This window comes from Notolabrus celidotus, chromosome 9, assembly GCF_009762535.1.
Source record: "Notolabrus celidotus isolate fNotCel1 chromosome 9, fNotCel1.pri, whole genome shotgun sequence".
NCBI classification, from domain to species: domain Eukaryota; kingdom Metazoa; phylum Chordata; class Actinopteri; order Labriformes; family Labridae; genus Notolabrus; species Notolabrus celidotus.
In genome coordinates, this window is record NC_048280.1 from 2,022,788 (window position 1) to 2,048,383 (window position 25,596).

Genomic DNA, 25,596 nt, shown 5'->3' on the forward strand with positions numbered 1-25,596 from the left:
CTTCTTTGAATGGGTGTGTATGTGGTTTCCTGTGTTTCTGCAGCCAGCCTCTAGTGGACGCTCAAGGAACTGCAGTTTTAACACTTCTGCATGGGCTTCATATTTTGAGACCGGAGGTTTCCACTTGGTTTATTTTTGCGGGCGTGCACCAAACCAACGCTAACAACGCTAACAGCAGTTAGCTGGTTTAAAGCCTTATAATAACATAGCAGAGCAGGGCTGCATGATAGATCATAGTTTATCATGCATAATATTTTAAAAGAAAGTCCAAAAACCTCAGACCAGAGAAGTGACATTCCACTTTTTTGCTTCTGAAAAGATAAATATTTCTTGATTATTTCTCAGTTCATTGGCTTATTAATCAGCCTTTCAGCTTCAAATGATCGTCTATGAAATAATAAAAGTATGAAATGCTCGATAATGTGTGCACAGAGTGAAAAGATTCAAACAGAGTGTGCAGGCATTTAATCGCAGAGCACCTGCAGCTCTTTTGTGTCAGAGTCGTGTGGTCAGAGTGAGGCTGCAGAGTGAATAGGTGTGAACAGGAGGGCAGGCTGTTCTCTGTGGATTCGGTTTGTTTGTCGGGAGCTCCGGTCTTTCTGCCGCTCATTAAAAAATCAACGTGTGGTCGGCTAAAAGATGTAAATGAATTGATGTGAATGAGTTGTAGAGCGGTTGACTGCAGCCAAGAGCTGGCTTTCAAATTTTGAGACAATTTGGGGTAAAATCTATTCGTAAAAGTATCGTATTGTTACGACTTAACAACTAAACTGTTCTGCATTTAATCTCAGTTAACAGACTTTCAGGAAAACTCTCCATGCAGAGAAAGACACGGGCGTATCAGCCGTAGTGCAATCCTTCAACCGTGGTCACCTGGCGCAGTTTACCGTATTGCAAAATCGCTAACTCGTCCGTAAACATCGCAGCCGACAGAAAAAGAAGTCTCAGTAAGAAGCTGTTTATCGCTAACTGCTAGCTACGCTGGAGGCCTCAAATGGCCCTTTTCCACTGGCCCGTCTTAGACCTGCTCTCCTTGACTTGACTCGACTCTACTCGGTTTGTGTTGCGTTTCCACGGGCGCGGTACCTCGTGTCAGATATAGGGCTGTCAAAATTTCTCCAAAATGACGTTCGAATATCTATATTTGCGCATTATGTCAATAACAGGTGGACGAAGTAATACAAGGAGACATAACTACTTGTATATGTATTTTTATTTAAGATAGAACATGCCTAAAACATACCTACACATTACAAAACAAGTAAAGGACCTAATGGTCTATACCGTGACACTTTGAAGACCGGAGACCTCTCGCTCGCCCCCCTCCCCTCTCTGTGTGTAATGCTCTGAGTGAGTGCTGAACAAGACTTGTGCGAGCAATCAAAGGTCCTGACTCTCGTCCCTAATATAGGCAGGCTTCATTCAGTGATTGAAGCAAATATTATTAACATTAATTGAAGTTAAAAACGAAAAAGTAGTCCACTTACATTCTTGGCGCTTGTATAAAAATACAAATAAAAAAAGAGAGGAAAAACTGCATTTTATCCCAGGGTCACTGACTGTTGGGCTCTTTTAGTCCACTGTCAATGTAGGGTCTTAGGCCTGACAGGTTATTTGCCAAAAACACGAGACAGTCCATATGTGAAGAGGCCAGTCCACATGTGAAGAGGCCAGTCCACATGTGAAGAGGCCAGTCCACATGTGAAGAGGACAGCCCACATGTGAAGAGGCCAGTGCCGATCAGACAGTCCACATGTGAAGAGGCCAGTCCACATGTGAAGAGGACAGTCCACATGTGAAGAGGACAGTCCACATGTAGAGAGGCCAGTGCCGATCAGACAGTCCACATGTAAAGAGGACAGTCCACATGTAAAGAGGACAGTCCACATGTGAAGAGGACAGTCCACATGTAGAGAGGCCAGTGCCGATCAGACAGTCCACATGTGAAGAGGACAGTCCACATGTGAAGAGGACAGTCCACATGTAGAGAGGCCAGTGCCGATCAGACAGTCCACATGTAAAGAGGACAGTCCACATGTAAAGAGGACAGTCCACATGTGAAGAGGACAGTCCACATGTAGAGAGGCCAGTGCCGATCAGACAGTCCACATGTGAAGAGGACAGTCCACATGTGAAGAGGACAGTCCACGTGTGAAGAGGACAGTCCACATGTGAAGAGGCCCGATCTCTTTTTATTCACTATATTCCCAACGGAGGAAAAGACGCGTTCGGAGCGCACTGAGGATCCGGGGACAGAAGGATTTCTCTCTGCCGTCTGCTTCACGCTGTATATGTGTGACTCCAGTGACCTGTCCCTGACCCGTCATGCAGTGCGCCCACTCGCAAAGCAGCCGCCGATGTGTTTTTTTTCCACAGTCGAATATTCATTTTCACAATCGAATCTCCGTTTCTTTTTAATATTCGAATATATATTAGCCCTAGTCAGATACCAGTTTTTCGTACCTGCTCTGCTCTGGTTCCAAGCGAGCTGAGCGGATACTAAAAAGGTGACGTCTACGGACTGCCGGCCACCGATTGGTCAGAGAATGTCGTCAACAAAGAGTCGTGAGCGCGACGCCCAACACAGGAATCAAACCCGCCATTTTAAAAAAACGACATCAGTACTCTTTTGCTCTTCTTTTGCTTCCCTCTCTCGCTCCGCCTGCAACAAAAAAGGCCACAGACTGAGCAGCAAGTCCTCCATGTCCTCCATTGTTTGTGATTGTTGTGTTTGTGTCGCGTTCAAAATGACGTGAACGCAGTTTTGCGCAGCTGTGTTTATGACGGCCCCGCCCACCGTGAGTCGGTACTCGGGCTGGTGGAAAAGAAACCCAAACCAAGTCGAGTCGGACTGTCGTAGAGCTTGAACTGTGTCGTGGAAAAGGGCCATAAAAGTGCGCTGTAGCTCCCAGAGGCTAAATCATCATCCTCTACTAATAACCAATGGGATTTGAGGTTGCTCAGGTCAGATAGAGTTTAAACCAAAAGGCACGCCGCCATCTTTACCAGATATCTCACGCATTAGAGGGTGGGTTCGGTTAAACCAAGAGAAGGGTATCATACAGCTGATCGTGTCTGATATAAATCCACTTTAATGAATTCATAAATAACATTATTCTGTAAATACACTATTTCCTTTTTTAACGTAATCAATTCCCTGAAAAAGCGCATTTATTCACGGTAAAGGTAGTCGTAGTTTTCACGATATATACTAAATAAGTGCATTAAAATAACAGAGTTCAGTGCAGGAAAGAAACCCGGTAGAGTGCAATAAAGTAATGCTGGAAAAAAACGCAGTGCGGTGCGTTAAAGTGACTCAGTAGAATAATGCAGAATGGGGCAGGAAAGAAATGCATAAGAATGTACTGTGTAGGACAGAAATGCAGTTTGTTGCATGAAAGAAAAACATTTTATTGCATAACAGCTAGTACAGATCGTTGCACGGTGCAGGAACTAAATCCTGTGAAATGCTGTATGGTGCATTAAATAAATTAGTTATTTCACAGATTAATACAGAAAAAACAGTGAAGTGCATTATATATACTAAGTAGAGTAAAGTAAAGCAGCATGGTGCAGCATAGAAATGCTCCATGGCGCAGGTACGGTGCAGGAAATAAATTATGTAAAATTCAGTTGGGTGGTGCAGTATGATGCATGAAAGAAAAACAGTTTGTTGTGTAACATTACGGTCGTTGTTGGAAAGGAATGTAACATGGTGCAGCACAGACAGGCTGCACAGTGCAGGAAATAAATGCTCTGAAATGTGGTAGGGTTGGACAGTACAGTGCATTTCAAGAAATTAGTTAAATCATCTTATGTTGAAGTGAAGAACCAGTGAAGTGCATTATATATATAAACTAAATATTAAAATATTGTAAACTAATGCAACATGGTGCAGCAAAGGCACTCTCCATGGTGCAGGAATCGGTGCAGGAAACAAATGCTGTGAAATGCAGTAGGGTAGGGCAGTAAGGTGCATGAAAGAAACACTGTTGCGTAACAGTTTGTAGGGTCATTGTTGGAAAGAAATGCAACGTGGTGCAGCACAGACGCGCTGCAAGGTGCAGGAAATAAATCTTGTGAAAAGCAGTAGGGTAGGACAATACGGTGCAATAAAAAAATTAGCATACCACAGATTAATGCCTTATGGTGCAAGGAAGAAACAGGGAAGCACATTATATATAACAATAAGAGTTTTGTAAACTAAGGCAGTATGGTGCAGGAAAGAAATGCACCGTGGCGCAGGAACGGTGCAGGAAAGAAATGCACCGTGGCGCAGGAACGGTGCAGGAAATAAATGCTGTAAAATGCTGTAGGGTAGAGCAGTGCAACACAGTGGAGTAGATTATGCATACTAAGTAGAGCAAAGTAAAGTAATAAAGAAATGCGTTTGAGTGCAGCACCTTACCTCAGCAGGGCGCAGTAAAGTACCTGACTTCGGTGCATTAAAGAGAGGGATCAGCTTTTTAACGGCTTTATCTGAGTCGTTACTGATCCACTAAAACCTCAGAGATCCACCTGATGCTGATAGGGAGCATCTGATCAGGACTCGGGACGCTTATACTGCTTATTGGTTACATCTGTACCAGAGTCATTTGTTAAACGCACCCGACAGAGAGGACACGCACAACATGTTCCCTCAGTGCGACTCTGCAGAACGGCTCCGAGTGTCTGCAGACAAACAGAGAACCTTATTAGGAAGCTTCCTGGTTCAGTGAGAGGAGGATCAACTCTTAGACTTATCATGAGCTCTGCTTCAGCATCAACAACACAGTCAGACTTTCACTCCAGCAGTATTTAAACAAGCGATTTAAAGGCATTCAGCTGTACTTAAGGGGGCGGGGCTTAAGTAATCCAGCTAATTAGATGAGTTATTTGCTTTGATGTTAAACACTGCGGCTTATTTTGCTGTTACATTCAAATCTAAAAATGGCGCCTAAACTTTGATTTTGATGGTCTCAACGTGGAACTCATCAGCCTGAAGATTGGTAGGACTTCAGTTACTGTTGCTCCAGTGATCGTAACATGACTTGTCTGGAGACTCAGTGGTCTCAACTTGGGAAGACTTTGAATTCTCGTCATGACCTGACCTCAGGCTGTTGGCCTCAACTCTACGGACTTGTTCTGACTGGACAGTCTCAAGTGAAGACTTTGGTGTGTTACTCAGGACCTGACAGGAAGTATAGCACAGATTTTTGTTTTTTTTTTATTATATTTTTGAGCTTTTACACCTTTTATTCAGACAGGAGAGGACAGTGGATAGAGCAAGAAACTGGGATTGATCCTTGGCCGCCCGATTCATGGGAGCGCAACTTTCACCGCAATTTTTTCAACAAAGCTGTCGCAAAATCAGGCTTTTTGGGCCGCAACAATCACACAAAAATCCCTCGAAATCCTGGAGGGACTGAATATCAGCGTGTGGAGCAGGCTCATATCTCCGCGGACACACAGTCATAAAATTGAAGGCTCAGACTTCAACAAGGGAACTGAACAGAAACAGATTTCAGACTCTCAGAGTCCAGTTTTCTGTCTACTCGTTCTTATTGAGAAAAATAAGCATGTGAATGTGGTCAGGTGTCAGCAGGGAGTGCAACCGGGTCAGAATCAGTCTGATTGTGGAGAAAAAAAGCGCTCGTGGAGACCTGTCACTCAGCCGCAGCCACCAGCTGAGCGTCTCCGCTGTGAGCAACACCTTCAGTCAGCTGATTCTGAAACATGCTTTAAACTTCAAACACCTCCCTGAGAGCTGAACCAAATATGAGACCACATGATGTTTGATCCACGTGATAGAAAATCCAAACAAAACAATGTGTTCGAGTACGTTCTTAACAATCAATTAAAGCTAGGGTTGGTAGCCACGGAAAACTAGCATGAATTTGAACGTAGCATTTCCTCAAGACTCCATCTAACCCCTCCCCCCCTCCCCTCACATTTGGTGTAACCGCCCCAACTTAACTCGTCTCTTGATAAGAATTCCTTGATGTGTCGCGACGTAGAGCAGGACGTGAGACTTGTTGCTGTGACTCCAGAATTGGAGCCTAACAACGAAGGTTTTTGAAAGCCCCAAAGCGACTCGATCATAACTTCCTTTCCTCCCGATCTTTTCATCCGCCCAGGAATGAGTGTGCTCTCGTATCCAGAAAGTAAAGCTGTTGTTTTTGTCTGTTTGTCCCTCAGATGGTGGGAAAGATGGGCGGAGAAGCCATGTCTCACCTCAACAGCTCCTCAGGAAGTGTCGAGCCGTCGCTGTACTACCCCGGCCAGAAACGACCAGGAGAGGACGGAGGTGAGGAGGAGAAAGGGATGAGTCGATGCAAAATTAAAAATGTGTATTCCACACAACCAGGAACCTTTTGAGGCTACTTTACTATTTCAGTTCTTTGTAGCTTCTCTGTCTGATTTCAGCTGCTGTCGGTGACGCTTCCTCTCTTTACCAAAACTTCAAAGCTGACCGGATCAATCCTCTTTAATGCAAAGTTATTCAGAAGTCAGCTAGTTTGTATATTTGCAGCTTTACTAACCTGTGAAACGAGCTCTAGCTGAATCTTTCTTCAGCTGATTTTAAAAAACCTCGTGCAGATTCTTCTTCTGTGGTGCAGAAACATGTGATCGCTGCGACTTCAAATGAAGGGCGCCGTCAGATTACACCGGTGCAAAAACAGCGTTCATGTCTAATCTGTGTCTCTGTCTCTCAGTAGGAAACCAGCTAGCAGCCATGGGGCATCAAAGGTACGAGCAGCATCTCTTATTGATCAAACACATCGTCACATCATAGTAAACAGCAGATAAGTGTTTATAGATCTGTCCTCCTACAGTCATAAACATAATCACTTATTGACACACACACACACTCTCTCTTACTGTGGCTCATTGTGTGATGTTAATGTGTGTTTGTGTTGTGTGTGTGTTTTGCAGCAGGGTAATCACAGAGGATTACAAGGTCCCCGACAGAATGGTGGGCTTCAGTAAGTATGACCTGTGACCTTTCAATCCCTCCTGCTGATTGGCTGTCCGAAGGCTCCTTTGTCCAATCAAACCGCTGGTTTTGCCTCTGTCTTCGCCACTTTTGTGTCAACTTTGAGACCATTTCTCTTTAATTTGATGTAACGAGTGAAGCTAAGTCCACTAACCTCCAAAACACCTCGTACCTCCGACCAGAGCTAAGCTAAGACCTAAGCTAAAATATAACCAGCTGTGTTTCAGCTCACACTTTCAAGATCAGACGTTTGAAATCATAATAATAATAATATTAATAATACATTTTATTTTAAGCGCCTTTCCAAGCGCTAAAGGACACTTTACAGAGAGGATAAAACACAATAAAAACAACACGATAAAATAAATAAAAACAACAAACAAAGTAACACCAAGTTAAAATGAGGCAGTGAAGTGAAACAGAGAATGCGGATTTGAACAGATGGGTTTTGAGTTCTGATTTGAATACGGGAAGTGAATCAGTGTTTCGGATGTCTGGTGGGAGTGAGTTCCAGAGTTGGGGAGCAGAGCGACTGAAAGCTCTGCTCCCCATGGTGCTGAGACGGGCAGGGGGGCACAGAGAGGTGGTGGGAAGAGGAAGACCTGAGGGAGCGAGAGGGGGTGGCAATGTGGAGGAGATCAGACAGATACAGGGGGGGGGGGGGGGTTGTGGATGGCCTTAAAAGTATACAGGAGGATTTTGAAGTTGATTCTGAAGATGACCGGGAGCCAGTGGAGCTGCTGGAGGACGGGGGTGATGTGGTGGAAGGAGGGGGTTCTGGTGATGATGCGGGCTGCAGAGTTCTGGACCAGTTGAAGCTTATGGAGGGATTTGTGAGGGACACCGAAGAGGAGTGAATTATAATAATCGATACGGGAGGTGACGAGACTGTGGACCAGGATAGCAGTGGTGTGAGGGGTGAGAGAGGGGCTGTTGCAGCAGAGGCAAAAGAAGAAGAAGACGACTCTGTTAGCTAGCCAGCAAATAATGTTGGAGATGACAGATGGAAGCGAGGTACCCGAACCACAAAAAGTTTCCTCGGCAGTTTGGAAGTGCTTTTTTTTTATAATTCGGATATTGTTGTAGACAAAGTTGATATCAGAAGTCCCGCCCCTTCTTGATTCTGATTGGTTGGTGATCAAGAAGTGACATTGATGAGGGCGTTTTTGCACTGAATCACATTGGGTTTGAACAAAAAATAGGCGCTACTAGCCCCAAAAAACAGCGTTAGTGGACACTAACTCAGCTCAATTTTAAAGCTTTCAGATCAGCCTGACCTCAAACTTTCTCACCTGGTACTGTTGCATTTGGCATAAAATGTTTAATCAGGTTTCAGTTTTCAGTGTTTTTCATACGTCACAACGCCATCCGGTCTGTAACAGGAAGTCAGAGCTCAGAGCTTGTTCAGCCCATAGACTGTATAAAATACAACTCAACCCCTCCTCCGTTTTTCATTCCCTGCACACATGTGTGCTAACAAGGAGCTTAGGAGGGAGGCATGCTAGTTGTAGGCTGTCTTAATAAACACAAAGGTCGGTTTTACTCCCCACGTCTGCAGATTTGAAGATCTAGTGGATGATTTTTATTTATCATGGATAAGTGCTAGCGCTAGTTAGCATAGCCACATAGCTACATGTTCGTCTCTGTGTACCAAGACACACGTCGACATACTGATAAATAAAACAACAAGAAACACTAAATCTGTGACCAATGGTTCAGAAAGGTCCTGCTGCAGGCGCCTCTCCGTCAGGATCAGATTCTGGATCAGATTCAGAGGGTTGAAGTAACTCGGGTCTGTGAGCAGCCGTGGTTATTCAGCCAACATGTAAACATTAGATCAACGTGCTGGAGAGCCGAGGCCACACCCACTTCCTGAGGGGGCGTGGTCAGAGAGATAACAGACCGGCTGTTTCCGAAACCGCCTACTATACTAGCAGTACGTACTGATATGTCCAAAATTCAGTATGTAGTAAGTAGTATGTGAACAAGAGCAAAATCTGCAGTAAGCTAAAACTCCCCGGATGTCTACTGATTCGGGAAAATATCTCAGCATGCATCGGACCAGTCTGCCTCGCGTACTGTTTCCCATAATGCACAGCGCTCGTTCTGATTTTTCTTTTTCCTTATTTTTTGACGGGGGGGAATCCATTTTTGGGTGCTGTGAAAGTTATCAAATTACATATAAACCACTTCCTAACTTTTTAAATCATAAATGGATGCTAAATAAGCTTTTTATTTATCGGCTTCGCCGTTGTTTACTTCCGCTTTCCGAAACCGGAAATCCAGCGACGTCTGGCTCAGCATGCTGCATGACAGATCGGACAGAACAGTCAGACTACAGACTAAATTCAAACGCAGTATGTAGTAGGCAATACCTACTGCCTACTACATTAGTAAGTAGTATGTAGCAGGCCGTTTCGGAAACAGCCACCGTTCTGAACAGGGCTGAAGAAGAGGGTTTTACAGGCAGACCAAAATCTGATTTCAAAGTGTTTTTTTGAGCATAAACTTTAAAGACATGTTTTGGGGACCTCTTAGACCAATATATGTTGATGAAAAAAGCGTAACATGTCACCTTTAACCGAGCCGGAACCTTCTCATAGACCCTGAAAAATCTCTGTTTGCTCCTGTTTGCCTTGCTAAGATGTTAATGTTTGTAACTCCTCTTCTCTCCTCTCTTCCTCTCTTCAGTTATTGGAAGAGGAGGTGAACAGATCACCAGGATCCAGCTGGAGTCTGGCTGCAAGATTCAGATCGCTGCTGGTGAGTCGGTCTCAACTGTGATCCTGCTCCTTCTCTGGAGTCTCTCTGAGTTCAAACACAAGCTGCTGATTTAAAGATTAATTTCTGGAAAACCTCGACATGCAGACTCTTTGCTTCTCATACCTTTCATTTCATATAAAGGACTGCTTTGGTTTCCTCCTCTGAGTGACGAAGGCCGCTCAGATAAGCCTTTACTGTAAAGGAGTTCAGCTCAGAGTCTTTTCAGAGAAATAGCGCTCATGTTGACTGAGAGAAGGTAAACCTGAGGAACCTGTTTGCTGAGCTCAATCACACTCCTCACACTCCTCCTGTGTCTCTGTGTTTGCAGACAGCGGAGGTCTGATGGAGCGGCCATGTTCCCTGACAGGAACTCCAGAGAGCATCGAGTGAGTTTCTGAACACCCCCCTCCTCCTCTTCCTCCCCCTCCTCCTTACCTCCACCTGCTGCTCACTCTCTCTGCGTGTGTTTGTGTGTTTACAGGCAGGCCAAGAGGCTCCTGGTCCAGATCGTGGATCGCTGCAGAAACGGTCCTGGTTTTCACGGAGATGGGGAAGGTGGAGCCTCAGTGCAGGAGATGTTGATCCCAGCCAGCAAGGTGGGGCTGGTGATCGGCCGAGGAGGAGACACCATCAAACAGCTGCAGGTAGAGTGACGGACATGCAACACATGATGCAACCTCAAATACCCGTGTGTCTGCTTCTTTAATATCTGTGATGTCTGCTGTGTGTGTGTCAGGAGAGAGCCGGGGTGAAGATGATGATGATCCAGGACGGTCCGATGCCGACAGGAGCGGACAAACCTCTCCGCATCTCTGGAGACCCGTACAAAGTGCAGGTACGGACTCACGTGTGGATCCTCAGGCTGACTCGATCACGCCTCTCTGAGCAGAGCTGTCTCACACCCTCAGGCTCGTGATCGGCAGTGGAGACAACTCTTACCTGAGATGTTCCCACACTTAATAAACCTCTCTTACCTCTCAATGTGTGAGGCTGCCGGCCTGAGGAGCAGAGAGAGAGAGAGCTCAGTTTAGATCATCGTTCATGTGTCAGCCTCCTCTCACGGCAGCATGAATGTTTCCACACACGGAAAGTAAAACACCTTTTTTGCATTTGGCTGTCAAAGTTTAACCACAAGTTTACACATCATGCAAATGATTCAGAGATATGAGGACAACAGATGATGTGTCTGTGTTCAGACATCACCTCGAAGGGGGAACACCGCCCGACTCATCTCCAGTTTACAGGGTCACTTTTAAAACCGGAACACCGGGAGGAGAGACGCATTCACGGTGGGCTGAGAGAGGACTACTGTTACAAGCTGCTAAATCAAGAGAATCACAGCTTCTTCTTTTGAAAAGTACACACACATACAAAGAAGATAGAACAAATAAAAACTAATGAAAGAAAGAGAGATCAAGAGAATCACAGATGGAATAAACAATGACTCTGAATGGTTTTTGGGAAAAATTTGAAAAAAAAATGAAAAAAAAAAATATTTTGAAAAAAAAATGAAAAAAAAAAATATTTTGAAAAAAAAAAAAAGATGACAAAAAAAATAGAAATTTTTTTTTTTCTAACCGAAAAAAAAAATTGTAAAAATAATTTGATTTTTTTTTTTTTTTTTTTTTGAATATGAAAAAAAAAAATTAAATAAAAATTTGACAAGAACATTTTCGAAAAAAAAAATATTTGAAAAAAAATTGACAAAAAAGTTGACCGCGTTCCTGTCGAAAAAATTAATTTTCCTCAAATTTGAAATTGTGCTCCAAAAGCAGAAAAACATGAACACGGTCGGTGTTTTGGTTTAAACAGCGACCCTGTTAACTGGAGACTCAGCCGGATGCATCCCTCATAAACGTCTTTAGACGATCATTAAATATCTGAAGAGGATATTTTGAAATCTTAATAAAAACTAAACTAGTTTGCATTCCCAGGAACTCCCTCTGTGTTTCAACAGCTGTGTAAACTCCAAAAACACTGACACGTTCAGCTGAAGGTTTCCAGTTTACAGGGTCACTTTTAAAACCGGAACACCGGGAGGAGCTTGAGAGAAGACTACTGTTACAAGCTGCTAAATCAAGAGAATCACAGCTTCTTCTTTTGAAAAGTACACACACATACAAAAAAGATAGAACAAATAAAAACTAATGAAAGAAAGAGAAACAAGAGAATCACAGATGGAATAAACAATGACTGTGAATGGTTTTTTGGAAAAATTTGAAAAAAAATATTGAAAAAAAAAAAAAGATGACAAAAAAATTTTGATTTTTTTTTTTTAATTGAAAAAAAAAATTGAAAAAAAATTTGAATTTTTTTTTTTTTTGAATATGAAAAAAAATTTAAATAAAATTTGACAAGAAAAATTTTGAAAAAAAAATATTTGAAAAAAAATTGACAAAAAAGTTGACCGCGTTCCTGTCGAAAAAAATAATTTTCCTCAAATTTGAAATTGTGCTCCAAAAGCAGAAAAACATGAACACGGTCGGTGTTTTGGTTTAAACAGCGACCCTGTTAAGTGGAGACTCTCAGCCAGATGCATCCCTCATAAACGTCTTTCGACGATGTTAGTGATGTTATTGTGGACGGAGGGAGGAATACAAACACTGCGCTAATCTACCAATCAGACACATTCAGCATTGCAGGCCCCGCCCCCAAAAAGCCCAGGGACTTTTGAACAGTACTACCCCACTAGCAGGGTTTTTTGATGGGGGAGATTATAAATTTAGACCCTGGATCCACTGGTCCAAACGCACATAGTTCCGTGGTAAAGTTCCTCCGGTTGAGAACGCCTTTTGCTGGCTTTTAATCCCTATCCCTAGTCAAAGGATGCCACAATAAGAACACTGTAAAAGGGACCGATCTTAATGAGTTAATGCGACTAATATCTCATCTGGTTGTAATGTGGTACTCCAGCCAGACGGGGGCGACAGTGTGTCTGAAAGCTGTTTGCTGACTGCGTTAAAACCAAAAGAAGAAGAGGAACACTAACTGCATTAAGAAACCAAAGAAGAAGAAAACATTGCAGAGACTGAACATAGCTGTAAAATGTAAACATGACCTTCACACTGCTGCGTCACAAACACCCACAGCTGCACCTCTGACGTGTAAACGTGAGCTTCCTCTCACGACGCCTCTCTCCTCCTCCTGCAGGCTGCGAGGGAGCTGGTGCTGGAGGTGATCCGGGAGAAGGATGGAGATTTCAGGGCAGGGCGCAACGACTTCAGCGCTCGACTTGGAGGAACCAGCCTGGATGTACGTCACCACACACACACACACACACACACACACACACACACACACACACACACACACACACACACACACACACACACACACACACACACAGTTAGCATTTTAATTTTCAGCACTTTAACCTGTCCCTGTTAACCATGTTTTAAGAGATACAGTCATGTTTAGTCTGTCCCTCTGCAGGTTCCAGTTCCCCGTTTTGCTGTGGGCATCGTGATCGGCAGGAATGGAGAGATGATAAAGAAGATCCAAAATGATGCCGGGGTCCGGATCCAGTTTAAAGCAGGTCTGTCTACACCTCTCAATCCTGATTACCCACATCTGAATCACAATCCTGTTCAGACTAGACCGTACTCCATGTTCTATTATTAACAAAGACCCAACATCAAGACCGGATCAGATCCAGTCCCATCTTACAGGCAGGACTCAGTCTGATCTCATCTTAATCCACCATGAGCAGAGCACTTTGCAGCATTTAGCAAGTTACAGTGGCAAGGACAAACTTCCTTTAACAGGCAGAAACCTCCAGCAGGACCAGACTCATGTTAGACACACATCTACTGAGACCGTGTTGGAGAGAGGGATAGAGGGAGATGAAGAGAGAGAGAGAGATGATAGTGGGGAGACGGATAGTAGTAGTTGTAGCAGCTGGAGTCTGGCACGTCCACAGCAGCAGAGATCCAGAGGAACCTACGAGACAAGGGAGCTCAGGGACTCCAGAAAGGTCTATGGTTAGTAACTTTAATGGGACAGGAAGGCTGAGCTCAGATGGTACTAAAGCTGCATAGAAACTGCACATAGTGGACTCTCCTGATACATACATAGATATTACACATACATGATATAATCCAGATTAAGCCGGTGTGTCTGAGGCAGAATTATCAGGATCGCTTGACCTCTGACCTCTGTGTGTCCTGCAGATGATGGTATCAGCCCAGAGCGTGTGGCCATGGTGATGGGTCAGCCAGACCGCTGTCAGCATGCTGTCCACCTTATCAACGAGCTCATCCAGACTGCACAGGTAACACACACACACACACAAACACACACACACAAACACACAAACACACACACACACACCTTAATAAAGAGTATTTCGTACACACTGAGCTCTCTCTGAACTTGGTGTGTGTTTGGTTTTGAAGGAGCGTGATGGTTTCGGCTCAGCCCTGCGGAGCGGGAGGGTCAGAGGTCGTGGTGACTGGACCATGGGTTCTCCTGGTCCGCTACAGGAAGTGACCTACACCATCCCCGCTGACAAGTGTGGCCTCGTCATCGGCAAAGGTAGGATGAAGTCTGTTTCTGTCTGACCGGGGTCGTCCTGATTCTCCAGGACTCCAAAACTTCTCCAGCGGTGGATTTGATTTACACCCTCATCGTTGTTCTCTGTGACGATGATTGAACACTTCATCCCTGTTTTCAGTGCCGGTGTCATGAGCACCTAGAGTCTATAATCTGATGATGATGTGAACAGTTTGTATGTGATATCAGCTCTAAAGCACAAAAACGTTCCCTTTCACACAACAAGAGTTCAGTAGAGAGGCTGTAGAGTATGGAATAAAAGCGCATTGAAGAAACTGTAGAGCGCAGCGAGGAAATGCAAACAGAAACCGCAGTAGAGTGCAGAAAAGTAACAAAGTACAGTGATACATGTTCTCTTACAGAAACAGGGAACAGCCCTGAAGTGCACCACTAAGCGCGTTAAAAAAGTGCAGGGAAAATATGACGAAAAACTGAAACCCAGGAAAGTGCAGCAAAGAAGCGCGACAGAATTCAAGTGCAGCAGTGTACATTAATGAGAGTAGAGATGTCATAGAACTAAGTTCTGTGCATTTAAGCAGGGCGGCAGCATGCAGATATTTGATACAGCACAGCGCAGTATGGTGCATTAAAGACAACGAAGACATGAAGGAATGAGGCGCATTACAGTAGCAACCGTAGAGGAGTTGGGTTAAGAGGCAACAGATTGCAGAGTGGAGTGCAGAAATTGAAAAAGCGCCGCGAAAATATGACACTGAGTGCATTGCAAAAACGGCACACTTCATTAAAGAGGCGGAGTGCGATGAAGACGCACAACAGAGTGCAAAAAAAGAACTGAGTTCAAGAAATAAGCAAAGTGCAGAACTGAAACACAGGAAAGTGCAGCAAAGAAGCGCAACAGAATTCGGAGTGCATTAATGAGCGTAGAAGACTCGTCATAGAGCAGAATAGAGTGCATTTAAGCAGGACGACAGCGTGCAGAAATTTGATACAGCAGGACGGCAGTGCATTTAATACATTTAGTAAAGTGACTAACTTAACAGAGAGCAGAACTTGAACAAAGCAGAGTGAAGGAGTGAAGCGCATTACGGTAGCAGTCATAGAAGAGTGCTGTGAAGAGGCAACAGATTGCAGGAGCTGGATATTTCAGAATGCAGTGCAGAAATGCAGCGCAGTGCAGAAATGTGTAGTAGAGTGCAAAAACAGTGTAAACGAGTTTTGCACAGAAATGTAACCAAGGGTGGCCTAGCAGTCTAAGCGCCCCACATACAGAGGCTACAGTCCTCGTCGCAGGGGTTGCCGGTTCGATTCCCAGCCGGACGACCATTTCCTGCATGTCTTCGCCCGCTCTCTACTCCCCACATTTCCTGTCTCTCTTCAGCTGTCCTGTCAAATAAAGGCAAAAGGGCCAAAAAATATAACTTAAAAAAAAATGAAATGTAACCGGGTTCATTATGTAAAACATTGAAGTGCAGCTAAATTCAGTCCTGAAACTCAACAGTGTGCAGCAACGGGCAAAGCAGATTTAAGTTAAGTTAGCTCCAGAGTGCATTAAAAAGTGCAGTTCAGAAAAACATCAGAACGTCATAAAGAAGAGCAGCAGAGTGCATTAATGAGTGAAGACGAGTCGATAAAGAACGGAACACAGTGCAGCAAAGAGGCGCAGAGGACACAGCAGAGTGCAGTAAAACAGTAAAGTGCAGCGTGGAAAGACTTGAGTGTTGCACTGAAGCTTGAAGTCCACTTTTAATAAGAAGAAGAAGATTCAACATTCAAACATGGAAACATACATAAAGCAGTATTTCTGATTTTCTAGGACCTCACGTTGTCTCTCTGGTGCACTAATGTGCATAACTTTAAAACAAAAGGTTAAATAGAGGAGTGAATATTTACGTGTGTGTAAAATCTGTGATGTCAGCAGCCTCATAAAAGAAACCTAACGCAGCTAACAGAAGCTAAAGTGAGCGATGGAGGACGAGAGCACCATCAGAGCCGTCTTTTGTCCGCTAAAAACTCTTAAAAACATCAACCATTCAGCAGCGTGTGTGTGTGCGTGTGTGTGTGTGTGTCTTTCATTGTGTGTGTGTGGAGGTCAAGAGGGTCGAGCCGTAGCTTCCAAAATAAAAGCAGCAGGAAAAAGAAATGTCAAGTACCCAATGTTTAGACACCATATGGTCCGTGTGTGTGTGTGTGTGTGTGTGTCTGGTGGTCTATTGTTTGTCAGGACTTTCTATTGGACGATACAGATGAATGTCTTACTGTCTACACACACACACACACACACTCTCTCTCTCTCTCTCTCTCACACACACACATGTGAACCTGCTGTTTCACTGCAGAGTGGTTTTGAATGTGTAACAGGTTTAAACTGAAGGTTACGTAAAAGTCACTCAAATATTTGAATTGCAGCTGAAAACACGAACAAGAATGAAAGTAAATCACATGGTTAGCATGATGAAGTGATGATTAGAGGTCGGACTAATGTTGACACAGCAGTAAATCGACGCCCTGCCTCATGGTGTGGAGTATCTTTATTTTACTTTGAAAATATTGCAGCTCTCTGAGCAGATTTTTCTCACTGCATCACTACGTTAAGACTCCTTGCGGTTGCAGGGATGACATTAATCCTTCACTTTATCTTTAAGCTGCATTTTGTAACCTTCGGTTCATCAGATATGGAGACGTATTGTCGTGCGACGCTCTTTAATTGATCTGATAAATGCATCAAAGCGTCAAATCAAGTCGTACCAGTTAGGGCGTGTGCAGGTGTTGCTCTTAAATCTACTGAGACTAAAATCAGAGTCCAACAGAAGCTCACAAAGAGGCTTCCTTAAATGTGAACAGCAGCGTGTTTTGAATTCATGAGGATAAAGTCAAATCTTAACGTGCACGATGAAATAAACTCCTGACCTGAGTGAGCTGTAGAGGATTTAAATTGAAACACAATCAGCGTCGGATAAAGTCCGAGGGAAATGTAAATTTATTCACAGATTTATTCACTCCCTCCTCTCTACTCCCTTTTACCTCATGAAAGGTCCACTAATGCTCTCCTCATTTGGTTAACAAAGAGTTAATGACCTCAGGATATTCTGCTGACCTGCAGCAGGAGGAGGAGGAGGAGGAGGAGGAGGAGGAGGAGGAGGAAGGGTGGTGTTCTGGATACAGACTCTGCAGCTCTTCTCATGAACTCCTGAGGTGATCTGGGTGATTTGGGACGTGCAGACGCTGATGTTTTCTGTAACGACCCTTCACACCTGTAACTCATAGCGGGAGGTCATGTGACGCGCTCTGTGGAGGAGGAGGAGGAGGAGGAACAGGTGGAGGAGGAGGAGGAGGAGGAGGAGGAAGGGGAAGGGTGGTGTTCTGGATACAGACTCTGCAGCTCTTCTCATGAACTCCTGAGGTGATCTGGGTGATTTGGGACGTGCAGACGCTGATGTTTTCTGTAACGACCCTTCACACCTGTAACTCACAGCGGGAGGTCATGTGACGCGCTCTGTGGAGGAGGAGGAGGAGGAGGAGGAGGGGGTGAAATCACTTCAGTTCAATCACTTACGTCTGCGTTAATATCAAGACTAGGGATGTAAACTTCAAGTATTTTCCGTGATCGATCTTTAGAAATGTTAACGATCAATTATGGATTAATCATTAAAAGAGACATGAAACATTTTCCATGTCAAAAACAAAGCTGAATGTTTTTTCCCCTGAATCAAATTTTCTGTCACGACACAATGTATATAACTGACAGTATTGAATATCTATGGATTGTATTGAGGTGTTCAAAATGTTAAACACGCTGACAGGGTTCCCACACGTCCTGGAAAACCTGGAAAACCTGGAAAATAGTTGACCAGTTTTCCAGTACTGGAAATCACCTGGAAAATGGGAGAAAAAATCACAGATTGTCCTGGAAAATGATTCCAACATGACTGCGCGTGACCTGACAAGGTTAAAAAAAACACATCCCCATTCAACATGTGTGGCCATTTTTGTCATTCAGTTCTATTTAGGTCAATTTATGCTCTGATCCTCTGATCATTATTATTATTTATTTATTTATTTATTTCAGTAAGGCAGCTTCCAGATTCCTTTGCTGGCTCTTTTGTTTTTTAATTAGCTCATTTTAAATTTTTTGAGAAAAGAGAAAGCTGAGATCAGAGTTGTCCATCATTGTTGCTTGGTTGCACTAATAAAGTGAAGTGCTGTACATCTGTGGTTGCATTATTCTATAATCAATTTGCCATCATTTTTAAGCATGTAAGAGATGATTTCATGGATAGCCATAGACTTTCAATGTAGACTTCCACTGAGAGGAACATATTAGACAATTTAGGAACTAAATTTAGACTGTCACACCAGCTTGATCATCACTGAAAATGTCCTTGAAATGTCCTGGAAAATGTTCTCTGGAAAAGAGTGGGAACCCTGTGCTGAATATCAACATGTGAAGCAGGCTCATAATCTCTGCAGACACACAGTCATAAAAGTGAAGGCTCAGGCTTCAACAAGGGAACTGAACAGAAACATATTTTAGACTCCCAGAGTCCAGTTTTCTGTCTACTCGTTCTTATTGAGAATAATAAGCATGTGAACGTGGTCAGGTGTCAGCCGGGAGCACAACCGGGGTCAGAATCAGTCCGGCAGCCTAGTAAAAAAGCGCTCGTGGAGACCTGTCACTCAGCCGCAACCCCCAGCTGAGCGTCTCCGCTGTGAGCAACACCTTCAGTCAGCTGATTCACATCCAAACATGCTTTAAACTTCAAACACCTCCCTGAGAGCTGAACCAAATATTACACCACATGTTTGTTCCAGAGGATAGAAAGCCCAAACAAAAAAAGTGTTTGAGTAAGTTCAGCGTGTTTAACATTTCGAACACCTCAATACATTCCATAGCTATTCAATGTGGTCAGTTATATACACTGTGTCATGAAGGAAAATTTGATTCAGGGGAAAAAACTAACCCTAACGCAAAGATCGATCACAGAGAATACTTGAAATTTGCATCCCTAGTTCTTACTGTTGATGTCCCGACATCGATGAACAAAATCCAGGTTACCAGTGGTCTGTCGGTCTAAGCTCGCCCCACATACAGAGGCTATAGTCCTCGTCACAGAGGCCGCTAGTTTGACTCCCGGCCCCGGCTATTTGCTGCATGTCTTCCCCCGCTCTCTGCTCCCCACGTTCAAAAATGCCCCAAAAATAAAACTTGAAAACAAAATCCAAAGAAAGATGTAAAAGTCCCTCTCTACTTTCAAAAGACAGCTAAAGACCCAGCTCTTTAAGAAGCACTATGCACTTAGCTAGACCGTTCTCCACTGTTGTCCCCAGTGGCAGATCATGTCTTCCAGCTACAGTTGACTCACACTGTCCTGCTCTACTCTGGGAATCTGTGTTCAGGTCTGGAGTGACCCAGCACTTGGTACTTTGGTCATTATTGTGGTGATGTTAATTGTTGATGAGGATAATGGAAGGTCTTAAATTGTTTGGTTGCTTCATTGTAGATGTTCCTTATTTACTTTGTGCATTGCCTTTACACTGCTTGGCAGTACCTGCTCCCAAATTGACCTGAAGCACTTTGTTACTCTTACTGATCTTGTTTCCTCTTGTCTAGATCTTTGCTTGTGTTGTTCTTGTTCTCGTATATACGTTGCTTTGGATAAAGGCGTCTGATAAATGACATTGTAACATTGTAAAAAGAAAAAGACTCAAGGAAAAAGGGTAATGAAAAAAATACAAATGTTTGCTTTTTATCTTCTCAATACAGTTATAAATGACACAGCTGTGACAACAACTCTCTTTAAAGTGTTCATAAACTGAGAGAAAAGAAAGGAGACTGAATCACCATCCCGCCCAAAAAACCCACAGACTTGATTGTGTTCATTTTTAAAGAGTGTTCACTGCGATCACAACGGATTCCAGACTGAACAAAACCTTTTATATCAAGATGAGAACATGAAACCATCATTTCCAACCTCACCTCTCTCTAAAGCAGGGGTGTCCAAACTTTTTTCAAAGAGGGCCAAATATGATGTTGTCAGAATACCTCAGGGCCAGTGGCTCCTACTGAGACTAAGGAATCTTAAAAGTTCTATATGAAATATTTAATAACAATTATTTTAAAGGTGACATATCATGCAAAATCGACTTTTTAATGGTTCTCTACCTGAAATCTGTGTCCCTGTCTACAAACCCCCCGAGAATGAAAAGAATCCATTCTGCCCCTGTTCTGATTTCTCCACCTTTCTGTAAATGTGTGCTGAAACCAGCCGTTTCAGTTTTCAGTGTTTTTCATACGTCACAACGCCATCCGGTCTGTAACAGGAAGTCAGAGCTCGGAGCTTGTTCAGCCCATAGACTGTATAAAATACAACTCAACCCCTCCTCCGTTTTTCATTACCTGCACACATGTGTGCTAACAAGGAGCTTAGGAGGGAGGCATGCTAGTTGTAGGCTGTCTTAATAAACACAAAGGTCGGTTTTACTCCCCACGTCTGCAGATTTGAAGATCTAGTGGATGATTTTGGAAAAGTGCTAGCGCTAGTTAGCATAGCCACATAGCTATATGTTGGTAGCTGTAGCTGTAGCTGTGTACCAAGACACACGTCTACATACTGACAAATAAAACAACAAGTAACACTAAATCTGTGACCAATCCTTCAGAAAGGTCCTGCTGCCTTTCTGGCAGAGGTCGGCTTTACTCCCCACGTCTGCAGATTTGAAGATCTAGTGGATGATTTTTATTTATCATGGATAAGTGCTAGCGCTAATTAGCATAGCCACATAGCTATATGTTCGTAGCTGTGTACCAAGACACACGTCGACATGCTGATAAATAAAACAACAAGAAACACTAAATCTGTGACCAATGGTTCAGAAAGGTCCTGCTGCAGGCGCCTCTCCATCAGGATCAGATTCTGGATCAGATTCAGAGGGTTGAAGTAACGCGGGTCTGTGAGCAGCCGTGTATATTCAGCCAACAAGTAAACATTAGATCAACGTGCTGGAGAGCCGAGGCCACACCCACTTCCTGAGGGGGCGTGGTCAGAGAGAAAACAGCCTGTTCTGAGCAGGGCTGAAGAAGAGGGTTTTTCAGGCAGACCAAAATCTGATTTCAAAGTGTTTTTCTGAGCATACACTTTAAAGACATGTTTTGGGGACCTCTTAGACCAATATATGTTGATGAAAAAAGCGTGATATGTCACCTTTAAATGTATTCTCAATAAAACAGTAACTAGGAAGTACCATGTAAAGATTAGCAGACTATCTTCTTCTGGGGGAAAATGTTTTTCATTCGGGTCGGGTAACGTGGGAAAAAATATTGTATCCTTATTTTCCTCTGGCAGGATCACGATCTGGATTTCATCACACTTCTTTTTCTTGTTAAGAAAAAGAACATATTAAGAACAAAATAATTATTTTCCTGAGTTCTGAAGATTTTTTATGCACCAAATTTTGCCTGTACAATTTCATAATTGTGATCTCGTCTTGTTTCCTCTTTTGTGTCTTCTGAACTTTTAATGTTCATCAAGAACATTTTCACGTCATGATAAAAACATTAATTTGAAAACCTCTCCACTTTAAGAGTTCTTGTGTTTCTTCTTTATTGCCGTCTTGAAGAATTCCCAGAGCTTTGGCTTTAGACAGGTAGTCCATATGAAGCTTTTTGAGACGTTTCTGGATTGACTTTAGTTTTGTTTGTGCTCTTTAAAGAAACTGCAAATGTACAGATGATTCAGATTGTGATTAATTTATTTGCTATGAATAACACATTTTAAAGATGGAAGCTTGGGGCCATAAATAAATGGACCTTGGGCCGCAATTGGCCCCCGGGCCGTACTTTGGACATGCCTGCTCTAAAGCTTGGGGCTCTCTGTGTTTGTAGGTGGAGAAACCATTAAGAGTATTAACCAGCAGTCTGGAGCTCATGTGGAGCTGCAGAGGAACCCTCCCCCTTCCACCGACCCCAACACCAGGGTCTTCACAATTAGAGGAACCGCCCAGCAGATGGACCTGGCCCGTCAGCTCATAGACGACAAGATCGGGGTAAGACAAGCAAACACACACACACACACACACACACGACAACAAGACGACGACACAACTTTCACAACTTCATCAGAAAGAAAAGGATTGATCTCTCTCTTTCTCTGTCCTCTCCTCTTCAGGGCTCAGGTATCATGAGTAACGGAGGATTTGGCTTCAGTCCCTTCACCCAGGGCCCTGCCACACACCAGAAGTAAGACACACACACACACACCTCTTGAATGTTACATACTGAACATTGAACTGTGTTTCTGTGGCTGTTCAGCGTGTCTTGCTGACCTGGGTGTTTTGTGTTCTGTGTTCTGCAGCTGTGGCAGCGGTCAGACCTTTCTGACTGGCGTTTGGGGAAACACCTACCAGACCAGCTGGCAGAACCCTGGACAACAAGACCCTGGTAATACACACACACACAATCGCACACACAATTGCACACACACACACACACAAATATAGGGCACATTCTCTTTGGGGTTCAGGTCAGGAGAGTTAGCTGTAATATCATGGTCAGCCATCTTTGGTGGAAGTTTTGGCGCTGTGGGCAGGTGCCGAGTCCCAGTTAAACGCTGTGAGTGTTGGAGATCACAGCCGGCCCAACAGTCTGGTTTTCTGTCTTTTTAGGTCAGCAGAACCAGCCTCAGAGCTTGATGACAGACTACAGTAAGGCCTGGGAGGACTACTACAAGAAACAGAGTAAGACTTCTGTCTGTCAAGCAATCTTTTAATTCAACTAATTAAAACTGTCCGAAAAATTAACACTGGACATAAATCAGCGTGAAATTCACTTTTAAATTTGACCTCAAATCAAGAGAAGATTCAATCCTATCTTATTTATTTGTTTATGACCACTACTGCAGCTAGCCAGCAGGGGGAGCTCTACATCTTTTGGCTCCACAGTCAGTGAACACTTATGTAAAATATGAGCCCTCTCATGCGGCTGTTAAAGTTATGAGCAGCTGTGAATCATCAAATGCAAGTCGTGACTGTAGCGCCTTTGTAAGTAAGGTCAGTCGAGGGAGCGCCGGAGGTTTTGGCTTCATTTTGGGGAGCTGACATGCCGTCCATCTTTCTATACAGCTGATGGTAGCAGCAGTTTGCTCACAGGTTCAACATATCCGCCTTCTTATTGTAGGAAACGAACGTAAGAAGTCACCAACACTTCGTGGTTCATGTTCCCCTGTGTGTCCTCAGGTCAGTCGTCTCAGCAGAGTTCGGTGCCAGACTACACTGCAGTGTTAGCAGAATACTACAGACAGCAGCCCTACCTGTGGAACCCCGCCCAGATACAGGTAACACCGGACGCTGATCAGGAAGCTTGAAAACCGGTAACAGGTTTTCTGCCTCACTGGGTGCATCTCAAAGCTCTAAACGGCCATCCTCGTGTCTCTTCCTCGCGTCTCTTCCTCGCGTCTCTTCCTCGCGTCTTAGTCCCGCCCACCAGAGATGCGAGGAAATGAAACCAGAGGAGAGAGGAGATTTGTATTTAGAGAAATGAGAGGTCCTCTTCTCCGGAGCGTCACATGAAGCCACGTCGGTTTGTGATGACGGCTTTAACAGCTGTTTGTGTCTGCACACATGTTCACTGTAATAACTCTGATCAATATAAACAGTGACAGAGCTCTGTCTCTGTGTTTACATGTTTAACACACACCTGTTTAACACACACCTGTTTAACACACATGTTCACTGTAATAACACTGATCAATATAAACAGTAACAGAGCTCTGTCTCTGTGTTTACATGTTTAACACACACTTGCACATGAAGAGAATCTGCTCTCTGTTTATTCTGTCCTAAAGCATCATGGATCCATTCACCGGTAAAATGTCTCATTATTAAATTATTTATTATTTCAAGGGAAAATAGAAACCATGCAACTCTTTTCAAACCCTGTGCTCATTAATGATCAGCCTCGTATGAAACTTTATTAACCTGACAGGAAATATAACAAGTGTTTTTACTAACAGACAAACTTTACTGTTAGACTTCTCTTCATGAAGAAAACCAGAACAAACAGGGAAACTAACAGGAGGAAGAACTGATCATTGATATATATTCTATCAATGATGTTAGACTCTATTACTCTATTTCATTAGACAGTGAATCTGAAAAAAACAATCAGATATAACATCCACCCTCTGTTATATTGAATTTATGATTTTGCGATCAGTATTTTGTTTTTTAAAATCATATCAAACACTTTTCAATCTCAGCTCATCAAATACAGACTGATCAGAAACCAACAGATGTTTATGATCTGTTTCAGGGCACCCTTAGTGACTGTTTTAAGGTCTGTTTCAGGGCACCCTTAGTGACTGTTTTAAGGTCTGTTTCAGGGCACCCTTAGTGACTGTTTTAAGGTCTGTTTCAGGGCACCCTTAGTGACTGTTTTAAGGTCTGTTTCAGGGCACCCTTAGTGACTGTTTTAAGGTCTGTTTCAGGGCACCCTTAGTGACTGTTTTAAGGTCTGTTTCAGGGAACCCTTAGTGACTGTTTTAAGGTCTGTTTCAGGGCACCCTTAGAGACTGTTTTAAGGTCTGTTTCAGGGCACCCTTAGTGACTGTTTTAAGGTCTGTTTCAGGGCACCCTTAGAGACTGTTTTAAGGTCTGTTTCAGGGCACCCTTAGTGACTGTTTTAAGGTCTGTTTCAGGGCACCCTTAGTGACTGTTTTAAGGTCTGTTTCAGGGCACCCTTAGTGGCTGTTTTAAGGTCTGTTTCAGGGCTCCCTTAGTGACTGTTTTAAGGTCTGTCTCAGGGCACCCTTAGTGACTGTTTTAAGGTCTGTTTCAGGGCACCCTTAATGACTGTTATAAGGTCTGTTTCCGGGCACCCTTAGTGACTGTTTTAAGGTCTGTTTCAGGGCACCCTTAGTGACTGTTTTAAGGTCTGTTTCAGGGCTCCCTTAGTGACTGTTTTAAGGTCTGTCTCTGGGCACCCTGAGTGACTGTTTTAAGGTCTGTTTCAGGGCACCCTGAGTGACTGTTTTAAGGTCTGTTTCAGGGCACCCTTAGTGACTGTTTTAAGGTCTGTTTCAGGGCACCCTTAGTGACTGTTTTAAGGTCTGTTTCAGGGCACCCTTAGTGACTGTTTTAAGGTATGTTTCAGGGCACCCTTAGTGACTGTTTTAAGGTCTGTTTCAGGGCACCCTTAGAGACTGTTTTAAGGTCTGTTTCAGGGCACCCTTAGTGACTGTTTTAAGGTCTGTTTCAGGGCACCCTTAGTGACTGTTTTAAGGTCTGTTTCAGGGCACCCTTAGTGGCTGTTTTAAGGTCTGTTTCAGGGCTCCCTTAGTGACTGTTTTAAGGTC

The 25,596-nt window shown here is 43.6% G+C and overlaps 1 protein-coding gene across 7 annotated transcripts in view; it reads left to right on the top strand.

The window, feature by feature from the left end:
* LOC117819588 (far upstream element-binding protein 3-like) overlaps nucleotides 1-25,596 on the top strand; it is a 33,039-nt gene that overhangs the window by 2,865 nt on the left and 4,578 nt on the right. The window contains exons 2-17 of one of the 7 annotated variants that reach the window (XM_034693031.1): nucleotides 6,178-6,286; nucleotides 6,699-6,729; nucleotides 6,919-6,965; nucleotides 9,668-9,739; nucleotides 10,068-10,125; nucleotides 10,221-10,383; nucleotides 10,476-10,574; nucleotides 12,890-12,991; nucleotides 13,157-13,274; nucleotides 13,909-14,009; nucleotides 14,134-14,272; nucleotides 22,131-22,291; nucleotides 22,414-22,484; nucleotides 22,600-22,685; nucleotides 22,910-22,981; nucleotides 23,480-23,577. In XM_034693031.1, coding sequence (XP_034548922.1) covers nucleotides 6,178-6,286; nucleotides 6,699-6,729; nucleotides 6,919-6,965; nucleotides 9,668-9,739; nucleotides 10,068-10,125; nucleotides 10,221-10,383; nucleotides 10,476-10,574; nucleotides 12,890-12,991; nucleotides 13,157-13,274; nucleotides 13,909-14,009; nucleotides 14,134-14,272; nucleotides 22,131-22,291; nucleotides 22,414-22,484; nucleotides 22,600-22,685; nucleotides 22,910-22,981; nucleotides 23,480-23,577 — 1,527 coding nt within the window. Of the gene's footprint in view, nucleotides 1-6,177; nucleotides 6,287-6,695; nucleotides 6,730-6,915; nucleotides 6,966-9,667; nucleotides 9,740-10,067; nucleotides 10,126-10,220; nucleotides 10,384-10,475; nucleotides 10,575-12,889; nucleotides 12,992-13,156; nucleotides 13,275-13,908; nucleotides 14,010-14,133; nucleotides 14,273-22,130; nucleotides 22,292-22,413; nucleotides 22,485-22,599; nucleotides 22,686-22,909; nucleotides 22,982-23,479; nucleotides 23,578-25,596 lie in introns of all 7 variants that reach the window. The other 6 variants (XM_034693030.1, XM_034693029.1, XM_034693028.1 and 3 more) reach the window with 6 other exon arrangements.